The sequence below is a fragment of the Pollicipes pollicipes genome, unplaced genomic scaffold (assembly GCF_011947565.3).
Source record: "Pollicipes pollicipes isolate AB1234 unplaced genomic scaffold, Ppol_2.1 Scaffold_1600;HRSCAF=1878_pilon_pilon_pilon, whole genome shotgun sequence".
NCBI lineage: Eukaryota > Metazoa > Arthropoda > Thecostraca > Pollicipedomorpha > Pollicipedidae > Pollicipes > Pollicipes pollicipes.
Genome location: NW_023595962.1, coordinates 6527337 through 6539165, shown reverse-complemented (window position 1 = coordinate 6539165; position 11829 = coordinate 6527337). Strand labels below are relative to the sequence as shown.

The window sequence follows — 11829 nt, the reverse complement described above, 5'->3', positions numbered from 1 at the left end:
GTACACCACCTAGATTGTACGGTCCACAAACCCCCATCACGCCGACCAATCCACGAGGTTTCTCACTAGATTGTACGGTCCACAAACCCCCATCACGCCGACCAATCCACGAGGTTTCTCACTAGATTGTACGGTCCACAAACCCCCATCACGCCGACCAATCCACGAGGTTTCTCACCAGCAACGCACACCATACAGTCGGCCCGTAATGCCCAGCTGGCGTGCGACCAAACCCCGTGCCTCGCACATCCCAGGAGCTTGGTCCGCTGAGGAGCTGTGACCAGTCCGCCTGCCAGCGCTGCTGAATTCACAGGTTGGAGGGAGGAAAGCAGGAGGGGGAGGGGGAGGGGGAGGGGCATCACGCAGAACAAGGGCCCACGTGGTGTCCACGCTATTTAGCATGACTCACGCATGCACCTAGCAGATTATGGGGAGTTTGTGGCCACCACACCCATTTGTTTTTGCAAGAGGTTGCAGTGTAGCACCCTAATTACGGATCTAAGTCTGGTGCCTGGTAAAAGATAAGGGATCATTTTGTGTTATCCGTGCTGGCATTCAAACACATGACAACAACGAAGTCCAATGAGTCATATATAGAGCACAGATATACCCGACAAACATGAGAATCCGTGCAAACAGCAACGCCCTGCCTCTCATCCTCCCGCCGTCCCCTTCCACTCCGCCTCTCCACCACGACTACCCAGTCAGCCAACTCCCACACACACAGTCGGTCCCGGACCCCCCCCCCCCCCCCCCCCCACCCCCCCCACGCCTCCCCCTCCCAGTCACTCCCGCCCCCCCCCCATCCCAGTCACTCTCTCCCCAGCGCTCCACATCCCAGTCACTCTCTCCCAGCGCCTCCATCCAGTCACCTCCCCCAGCGCCTCCAATCCCAGTCACTCTCTCCCCAGCGCCTCCCACTCCCAGTCACTCTCTCCCCAGCGCCTCCCCCCCCAGTCACTCTCTCCCCAGCGCCTCCCACATCCCAGTCACTCTCTCCCCAGCGCCTCCCCATCCCAGTCACTCTCTCCCCAGCGCCTCACATCCCAGTCACTCTCTCCCAGCGCCTCCACATCCAGTCACTCTCTCAGCGCCTCTCCCTCTCAGTCACTCTCTCCCCAGCGCCTCCCCATCCCAGTCACTCTCTCCCAGCGCCTCCCCACTCCCCAGTCACTCAGTAGGCTTCCCCCCAGCGCCTCCCCATTCTCCGAGCCTTTAGCAGGCTTTCCCCCACCGCCTCCCACCTGCACGTCCCGCATCGTCGTCTGCTGGTCGATCTCTAGGTGCAGCAGCTGGCAGCCGGCCACGCCGAACACGGTCACCACCTTGCGCTGCAGCAGCTGGCCAGCTGGTCGAACACCACCACGTGCGGCGAGTCGGCGGAGAGGCGGCCGCGCCGCCGCGGCTCCCAGTCCAGCAGGCGCCGCAGCCACGGCTCCAGCTGCTGCCGCAGCGGCCTGTCCGGGGGCACAGCGCCGGCCGAGATCAGTCGGCAGCGGAGACGGGGCCGACGGTGGGTCCGTGAGAGGATGGGTCGCTGGTGAACGCCAGGCGGCTAGGGGCTGACCGACGGCCAGCTTAGGCGGTTAACAACCGGCCCGTGGGCGCGTTAGTTATACATAATAGAACACACACACACACACACAGCACATATATATAGATATATATATATATAGATATTATATATATATATATATATATATATATATATGTATATATATATATATAATATCCCTCTCCCTCTCTGTCCCTGTCCTTGTCCTCTGTCCCTCCCCTCTCTCTCTCTCTCTCTCTCCTCTCTCTCTCTTCTCTTCTCCCTCTCCTCTCTCTCTCTCTCTTCTCCCTCTCTTCTCTCGCTGCCAATGGCAAGTCCCCATATTGCGGCCATCGTAGGCGTGGTCTGCCAGCGGGCCACACCGCAAGCAAGGACTGTTCTTTTGCGTTGATGCGGGTGACGAGGCGGCGTCCCTTCCTGAACGGCGTTTCGGCCGGCTCCCGGCTGATACTGCAGCTCTCCCCTCCCCCTCCCCGTGGAGAAACGGGACGCCGCGGGGACTCGAGATGAGCCCGAGAGAGAGGAACAGACCAGATGGTGAGCTCCGCCCATGCCGGCCCCCTTCACCCACGCTCCACGCCACGCTGGGACGTCACCGACCTGCTCGCCTCGCCGCGTCGACGGCGACTGACCTGGAGATATGGGTACAGCCGACGATCTCCGAGCGGAACACGATCGTGCCGTCCTCCAACTCCTCCGCGCAGATGTCGTCGGGGCCCTTCTGCGACACGTGCTGCATCCTGGCGACAGACGGGCAAAGTGCAGGTGCGTCAGGTCACCGATACATGGCACGGTTCGCAAGCGTGCCAATTCACATGACACACCGCGACAAGAAAACACCACAAGAAAACACATAAGGGGCGAAAAAGTGTGCGGTTGCGGGCGTGCCACGCTCTACCCGGGGCCGCGGGGCCGTGCGTGTAACAACACAAACCATGTAAGGCACACTTCGGAAAACGAATCCATCCAAAAACGCACGTTGCCACCTTTTTCCATCCGCATACCACACCATCCACACCGCATACCACACCATCCACATACCGCATACCACACCTCTCCCCAGCCCCAGAGTCGCACAACGCCAGCAGGCAGAAAAGCTCGCACCGAGCGCAAGCCAGGGGAACGTGCGTACCGCCACAAGCCCGCAGACCTCTCAGCGCGGCGGGCGCTTCTCCACCCCAGGCGCCCCTCCCCCAGCACGTCGCGGACGTCCCCGGCCACGGACTGCGCTTACCACTTGGCGGGCACCATGTTGGGTAAGAAGGGGCGGACGCCAGTGACCACCTCATGCGCCACCAGACCCAGGCTCCAGTAGTCGGCCGTGCAGGTGTACCTGCCGAGGTCCCCGGTCGCGTGACCTCGGCGGGGTCACGGTCGCCGGTGACGGGTGCACAGGGCGGGACCGGAAGGGACGGGAGGTGACGTGGGAGCTGGCAGGGGAGACTGGGATGAATGTGGCGTCGCGACGAGGCATGATTGTGTGCTAGTGATTGATAGCGATAGTTGTGGGATCTGGATAGTGATAGTGACAGTAATAGTGATAAGGTGAGAGAATGATAGTCGTGTAGCGAGGCGTGGCCTAGACAGCAACAGTAAATATGCACAATTTGCTAGGTCCCGTGAGCGATGCAGGGAAATTATAAGAGTAGAATGTTATGGGCAATGCACATATCTGGGCTGGGAGAATTCTAAGAGTGCTTTAGGGGTAATGACACACAAGGCAGAAAGCGCGTAATAACGTAAACCATACAGGTGGGAAGTAACAACAGACAATGGAAGGGGGGGGGGGGAGGACACAACGGACAATGAATGCACATTACGAAATGAGGCACAAAGGAGCTTCTGAGCAAGTATCTTACCACACACTCATGGCATTGCTGCTGGAGGGAAACGCAACACACCCATGGCATTGTTGTTGGAGGGGAATGCAACGACAAACATTCCCCGTTCAAATCCGCCACAGGCAGTAGCTCGCTCGCTCCACGATATCTGAAGAGCCCAGCGATCGTCACGCCTTCAGCACGCGATCATCACGCCTTCAGCACGCGATCGTCACGCCTTCAGCACGCGATCACCATGCCTTCGGCACACGATCGTCACGCCTTCAGCACGCGATCACCATGCCTTCAGCATGCGATCGTCACGCCTTCAGCACGCGATCGTCACCCTTCAGCACGCGATCGCCGCACGCGCCGGCCTCTGACTTGTTGGTGAGGAAGAGCTCCGGCGCCAGGTACTGCAGCGTGCCGACGAACGAGGTGCACACGCTGGACTGGTCCAGCTCCTTGGCGTACCCCAGGTCGATCAGCTTGTACACGGTCTGGAGAAGGGGGGGGGGGTGAGTCTCCTGCGAGCACGCCTGGGGGGGGGGGGGGGGGGTTATCGCGCTTACAAGCCTCCTTGCCAGCTCATTTTAGGGGTAGCTGTACTGCGGCTAGGGTAGCCGTACCTTTCTTGGTATACACGAGGGGCCTGGCATGGCTAGGTTTCATGGCCTTGTTGTTATCCTAAAAAAGCATCGGTACTGCAACTGTGCGCCGTGAACATACTGTCTTCACAGCGTCCTTCGGTGCGTTATCGGGTGGTGTCAGAGTCCCGATGGTACACCACATGCACCGTTATGTAGCGCCCAGGCCCGTGCATACATTCCGCGGCTGCATAATGTAAAACATCGCCCCACATATCCTGCACATCACACGGCGCGTTTGTGGGCCGCGCGACAGTCGACGTAACGGGGAGGCCGGCCCCAGCATACCGACCTCTCGCGACGGCTCGCCACCGCAGCGGTGGGAAGGAGGGATGGGCGGAGTGGATCCCCGCCGTGGAAAGGTGACCGGATGGGCGGGGTGGACCCCAGCGGTAGAGGTGACCGGATGAGTGAGGTGGACCCCCAAGATGGGAAGGTGACTGGATGGGCGGGGTGGACCCCAGCGGTAGAGGTGACTGGATGAGTGAGGTGGACCCCCAAGGTGGAGAGGTGACTGGATGGATAGAGTGGACCCCGGCGGTGGAGACGTGACCAGATGGACGGGGTGGACCCCTCCTCCGCCCCGACAAGACCTAAGCACGCGGGATGCGGCCCGGCTGTGGACGCGACCAGCGCGCGAAGCCAGACAGAGACGTGGACAGCGTCACGCACACCAGCGCAGACACCTCTCAAAAATGACACCACGGCCGAGGCAAGCCGTGGCCGGCGAAAACTGCCCGCGGCGGGACTCGAACCCACGCACCCGTCCGTCGACCTCCTGCAGCACCACGTTTTCGGGCTTGAGGTCGCGGTGGATGATGCGCAGGCCGTGGAGGTAGCCGACGGCGTCCGTGATGTCACTCAGAAACCGGCGCACGGCCAGCTCCGGCAGGCCGCAGCAGTTCTCCGCGCTCAGGAGAACCTGTGACGTCATATTGACGTCATTCGAGGCACGCTCCGGCAGGCCGCAGAAGCTCACGGCTTAGCTAGCACATGTCGGCTGTCACGCCATAGTGAGGCCATCCACAACACACGAGCACAAGGCCAGCTCAAACCCAGACCGCAGCAACCCTCGGCGTTGGAGCGAGACTCGATGCCGACCTCCGGGCAAATCGACGCAACAGTTCGCAGGTCACATGAACGAGACAGTCCGAACTAGAAAGTCGCCTTCCAGAACCTCACGCTGTGCACCAAGAGCGGAAGACAGTGTACTCGACCCTCCGCCGCCCGCACAAACCCCCCGCCGCCCGACTGGCGGCGGCCACTGGGCGCCGGCCGGCCGGCCCGGCACGCACCCTGCGTAGATCGCCGCCCACGCAGTACTCCATGCAGAGCCGGGGCAGGGCGGTCGGGCCCACGCGGAAGGCGGCCGGCAGGGGCATGCAGCTGACGATACCCCTGCCGAGCCAGGTACGACGTCACAGAGCCGGTGCCGTCACCACATGTGACGTCACACTTCCCGGAATCAGTCGGAAGACTGCGCGGACGTCTTGACGCACGCACAACGGCTCTACTACATTCACGGCCATGGGATGAAGGCGTGCATATGGGCTAGTGAAGAGCACTCACAACGGCATGACAACAACCTGAAAACGCCTAAACAGATGAGAGGAACATACGCGTGGGACAGGGCACCCAATACGTTCACACAACCAGTATCGTCATGACTTCTCAAAGCACGTCTGTGCAGGTAGCGCTCCGCGGTGCACCCTGCCACCTCCCCTCCCCCCTCTCACCTGTGGTCCAGCTTCAGCATGATCTCCACCTCCTTCTGCCATCGCTCGCGCACTTTGGGCACCAGCAGGGCCTCCGTGCCCGACCCGGGCTCGCCCCAGCGGCACTGCTTGATCGCTGCCGGCCGACGGTGGCCGCATCAGCGGTCGGAGCGGCCACAGGCGGAGGTCGCGGGTTCAAATCCCGCGAGGCGCCATCGCGACCGCACAAACGCGCACGGTATAACAGGTGAGTGATGAGCAGAGCTGCGTGATTCCGAAAGCGGGCGATCCACGGAAACGCGGAGAAATATACAAATGACCAATACCAATACAGCAGAATCACAGGTCGTCACCACTATCTCTGTGACGCTGCCGGCTGTCGGGGGCGCGGTATAGGCAATACGTCCCAGGGCCCACTGAAAGAAACCCATCACACAGGGCGACAAAACACGACCGGAGCAGGATAATCGCAAGCAAAATGACATGCATCAGCTGCAATAGAGGAATGCCAACGGCGCTTAAAAGCGCGCCCCATACTCTGCGGGTGATACAGCAAAGGGCGACCCGGCACGGGGTGGGACACGACCCATCACGCTGGGGGATGGGGCGCTGGCTCGGTGCGCGGACCTATCTTGTCGCCCGTGTCGGCGTTGGTCCACAGAACGACGGTGCCGAAACCCCCGGAGCCGATGTCACGCACCCGCGTCCAGTCGCCGACCCGCTCCGGCATCCTGCCGACACCAGGTCAGGTCAGGACAGGTCAGGCCAGAATGCCACATCAGGTCAGGGTGCCGCGTCTGGTCAGGATGCCACGTCAGGTCGGGATGCACTGCCAGGTTAAGATGCCAGGCCAGGCCATTTCATAACACCAGGTCTGGTCACGTCACGATTTCAGGTCACCAGGTCAGGTCAGGTCAGGTCAGGTCTCAATTGGAAATGTTAGATCAGATAACATTGGCTGAACTCATGATTAAAGCATATCAATTATCATATTCATCACAAAGAGTAGTGTCTGGTCGAGTCAAGTGAAAGGGAGTGCTCCACATTTGTATGAGGTTTTGTGCTGAAACAGCCATCTTGAAGATAACTCAGTGCAGTCCACCATTTTTGCCATTAGCCCTTCTACTTTCTGAGCTACATGTCCATGGAGGTATGCAGACTATTTCTGAAGACCATTTTAATGTCACCCAAGCATCCCAGATTCTGCACTTCAAATCCTGCCATTCCGTTGGCCATGCCGTGATCAAGACCAAGAAAACAGAATTGTCTAGTCATTCATATTGGGCGTTGTTGGGCGGCTTTCCAGATATAACGTCGGTCAACTGGCTCCCAATCAATGTTGTGCAAGGTATGACAACATAGTCAAGCAATGACATACTGAGGAGCATGTCAACTTAACAGAGAACTTGTGTTGTCTAGAGCAGCTTTTGCACTGAAAAGTTCCCTTAACATCCTGGAACATTCCCTTTAAGCATCATCAGCTCTGGGCAATCCTCCAGATTAATGGTTCACATGCTACATCATGGAGAAGACTCTGGAACAAGCCAGTATGATGAACTCAGACATTCTGGCCATTGACCCTCTTCAGCACTCCTCATGGAAGCCACTGGGAACAGCACCTAACAGTCCACACCAGTCCAGTCAACAGTCCACACAACAGGCAAATGCTGGGAGATGCACTGGAGAAGTGAGGGGGGCCTGTGGCTGGAATATCCGCAAGCAGTGCCCCAGCTCTTTTCACAGCTATGACCACCTTGTGGCAAACAGAACACCAGTGCCAAAGATCCATGAGGATGCTGTGCCATTATTCAGCAAGCACCTGAGAATACCAGCAGCAAGTCTGGACAAGGACACACATCAGGTGAGTGGGTCAGCTGATGCCACTGTCCAGCCACTGGGTCAGGGGAGGTCACTGTCAGGTCACTGGGTCAGAGGATGTCACTGCCAGGTCACTAGGTCAGGGGAGGTCACTGCCAGGTCACTGTATCAGGAGATGTTACTGTCAGGTCACTGGGTCAGAGGATGTCACTGCCAGGTCACTACATCAGGGAGGTCACTGCCAGGTCACTGTATCAGGAGATGTTACTGTCAGGTCACTGGGTCAGAGGATGTCACTGCCAGGTCACTGGATCAGGCAATGTTACTGTCAGGTCACTGGGTCAGAAGATGTCACTGCCAGGTCACTTAGTCAGGGGATGTCACTATCAGGTCACTGGGTCAGAGGATTTCACTGCCATGTCACTGTATCAGGGGATGTTGCTGTCAGGTCACTGGGTCAGAGGATGTCACTGCCAGGCCACTTAGGGAATGTCACTATCAGGTCACTGGGTCAGAGGATTTCACTGCCATGTCACTGGGTCAGGGGAGGTCACTGTCAGGTCACTGGGTCAAAGGATGTTACTGCCAGGTCACTGTATCAGAGGCTGTCACTATCAGGCCACTGGGTCAGAGGATGTCACTGCCAAGTCACTGTATCAGGGGATATTACTGTCAGGTCACTGTATCAGAGGATGTTACTGCCAGGTCACTGTATCAGAGGATGTCACTATCAGGCCACTGGGTCAGAGGATGTCACTGCCAGGTCACTGAGTCAGGGAATGGTCACCTATCAGGTCACTGGGTTAGGTGGACATTGCTGGCATCACATTAAACCATTTCATATGAATGGGTCTAATGTGGCTTCCTATGAAATGGTCTAACCATTTTGCAGGACGCCACAAACCCTACGACCCGCGTTGCATAAATGCAGTGAAAATAAGATCTTTTCGATATAAATGTGACAGTTTTCAGGAGATGAAGATGTGCTATTTCTAACAATGTGAAGTAGTTGGCATTGACACAACTCACTCTTATCCACATAGTTGGCTTAATACTGACTCAGACATACAAAATCAACAATGACCACTTCAACCTTCACTGCACAAGATTTGGCCCATTCCAGAAGTACCTCAGTAGCATGTCACATGTACTGGTGACATGTACATGTAACTAGCATGCACAATAGTGTACAGTACACACATGTACTAGTGCACTACTGTGGTGCAGTTTAATATAAACTATCTGATGCAATATCAAGCTGAGATCTAGAGGCTTTACTTTTGACAAGATGCCTCTTGTCATTTTCAATAAATATGGAAAATGCCTGTCTGGCAAGAGCTTATGAAAAGGTGAGGTTGTTCTATAGGTCAGCAGTGGATGCATGCAGTGCTAACTGTTAAAATGCTATCAAAGACCATACGGATAATGCCATTGATACATACAGCTGTGCAGAACATCACAATGAGAGGACAAAATCCATGCTAAAGAAAAGTTGGCTTTCAAAGGCCAACCAACTTTACAGAGTCTGAGCAAGTCTGACATCAGACATTTCAGTTAAGCAACACATTCAAGAGCTTAGGCCATTTGGAATGAATACTGCCATGTAGAAACAAAGATCATGCCATAAAATATACAGGCATGTAAAATCCTGCTAGTGCAGAAGAAAAGCAACCAAAAAGTGGTAACAGAATGTATCTTTACCCTGGTATGTTGTGCTTTGGATGCTATTCAAAACCAGGTCATGAAGCTGGTGAAATAGGAAAAGATCTGATGAAGTAGGACCAGAACCAGCAAGGCTCTGCATGCAACCAGGAACCCAGTAGTTTGCTTGATTTTCTGGAACAGATAGCTGAATCAGACTAGCAGCATATTATATCATGTCCAAAGCATTCTGTGACTGCAAGGCTAAGCTTTTTCGCTTGACGGTTACTTATAGGTCGCTTATAAGGTTATGAAGGTATCGCTCTGTAGTTACTGATAAATGACTTATGACTTCTGGTACCACTGGCGTCGGTCTCGAATTTCCTAAAACCGCCTGAATTAACAAGTTCTAGTACCCAAGTAACACACTAATGGTACCAATAGATCCGCCGCATTACTCATGAAGGGCTCTCAGTAGCTTTTTGTGGCACATAATGACAATAAAGAGGCATTTCATCATGCCATCCGTCGCCCGCCCACCTCACCCCCAACCAGGCGCTCTACCACCCTTCCCCAACCCGCCCCAACCTCAGTTCCAGGGCTGTGTCCCCAATCAAGGCGCAAAGTCGCGTTGCGGCTGTATTGATTACGCGACGATCGTGAAGGTCGCTAACGCTTCCAGCTGATTGTATCATGACGTCACAAAGCCACAATATCACTACTAGCCTAATTATAGTCGCCAGTGCCTCCAAAAGCCTGAAAACAGCAATCTGGCGCTTCCAGATTCCTAAGGTCCTCGGGTACTGGGGCGGTCCCAGGGGGGGGGGGAGGGGGGATTGGGGTCATGGCCCCCCTTGGACGCCGAAGGTGTCCCATAGGCTCCGAAGGGGCCCAAAGCGGGCTGAACACAACACGCAACAAAACTGGACATCTTGTTGGGCTTCCGGGCGTACAAGAACAGCCGCAAGCGAAAGTGGGAGGCAAAAATCACTATTCACTGATTGAGTGGGTCGTGGCTGGCATATTATGAAGTTCATTGCGCTGTCCGGAGACTCTATGTTCGTTTCCGGGGACCTATATGCCAACTTGCGGATCAATCCGGTCGTTAAAGAGCCTTCCAAACTGCACCTAATTTTCTTGCATTTGCTAGGAGGGCACTGGGCTGTTGCTGGGGCCCTTCTTGCCACCGTACCGTGGCGCTCTTGTCATTCAGTGCCTTCCACAGATTCTTCCGATTCGCCCGAAAGGCTCTGTACACCACAGCCGGAGGGCCCCATATGTTAACCTGCCGGGATATTCTCGGTTGCTCAGGGGCCCATCACGTTCGCTACGGTTCACCTTCTGACACACTCGCGATATGCTCATGGGCCCTATATCTTGGTCTAGGGCCACTCCATTCTCTGTCACTGGCTTAGAGCATTGCGTTCTTGTCGGGGCCATCTGTTAACCTGCTTATGCGCACTTGGTCGTTCAGGGCCCTCCTAGCTGGGTCTTGGGTACTTTCTGAATGGGGTACTCTACCCAGTTGTCGGAGCCCCATTTCTAGTCTATTCTATTATGCTCCTATTCGGGCACACTGGATTATTGGGGGCCCCGCTTATTGTGATCGGGTACACTCGAGCTTTCAGAGGCCCTCCACACAGGGTCTTGGGTATTTCATATTTAAATGGAGGGCCTTACGCTCTTGTCGGAGCCTATATCTAATAGCCCCGCGAGGCAACATTAGACCGTTTGAGGGGCCCTCTACAATGCGTCGTGGGTATTTCTTATTTGAATGGAGGACCCTTTTTGTTGGGGACCCCATCCGTTAACCTGCTTGGCCACTCTCGATCATTCGGAGGCCCTCCATGTTGTGTATTTGGTACTTCTCACTTGAATGGGTAGTTGTATGTTTCTTAGCAGGGCCCCCTTCTATTAAGCCCTCAGACTGGTGGCGGGGTTACAGAGGGGGGGAATGCACGGGACCATGCCGCCCTTGTACCACATAGGGACCATAGGCTTCCGAAAGGGCCCACGACCGGCCGAACGCACACAGTTTTCTAACACAGAACGGAACAAAACTGAACGTCTTTGGGCTGCTTACGACCAAGAACAATTGGGAGCAAAAGTAAAGAGCCCATAAGCAGACAAAGTTAATTATCCGCTGATTGAGCTGATGATTGGGAATTTGTTGGGCTCGTTACGCTGTCCAGAATCCTTACACTATTGCCGGGGCCCTATACACTCACATGTCGGGTGAAAGGGATCGCTAAGGAGCCCCCCACGTTGCCCTTGATATCTTTGCATTTTCTCGCAGGATCTTACGCTGCTGTTGGAAAACCATCTGCTTACATGCATGGGCACTCTTGATCGATTAGGTTTTCATCCACGGATTCTTCGCATTCGCCCGAAAGGCTTTATAAGTTTTTCCGAGGTCCCATTTGCCAGGATACACTTAGTTCCTCAGGAGACCTTCACATTGGTGTCGGGTTCTTTCCACATGTTCGGAGGGCCTTGTGCTGTTGGTGAGGCTCACACAAGGTAAGGTACCAAGCCACGCGATGCTCAAGGGCCCTCTTTTGAACTAAGGCTCTTTCACTTTGATCCCATTTGTGGAGGACCCTTCTCCCTGCCGCGTCCCTTGCTGTTAACCA

The 11829-nt window shown here is 55.6% G+C and overlaps 1 protein-coding gene across 1 annotated transcript; it reads right to left on the bottom strand.

The window, feature by feature from the left end:
* Window positions 1-1357: 1357 nt before the first annotated feature.
* LOC119093173 (inhibitor of nuclear factor kappa-B kinase subunit beta) lies at window positions 1358-9351 on the bottom strand (the record flags this gene model as incomplete). The annotated part of the gene is made up of 10 exons (XM_037216091.1): window positions 9257-9351; window positions 6365-6467; window positions 5759-5873; window positions 5318-5420; window positions 4786-4944; window positions 3760-3875; window positions 2790-2888; window positions 2188-2295; window positions 1407-1457; window positions 1358-1376 (listed from the first exon to the last, which is right to left on the bottom strand). Coding segments are annotated over exons 2-10 (873 nt in total), but the record flags the coding sequence as incomplete, so codon positions are not given.
* Between the last annotated feature and the right edge of the window lie 2478 nt (window positions 9352-11829).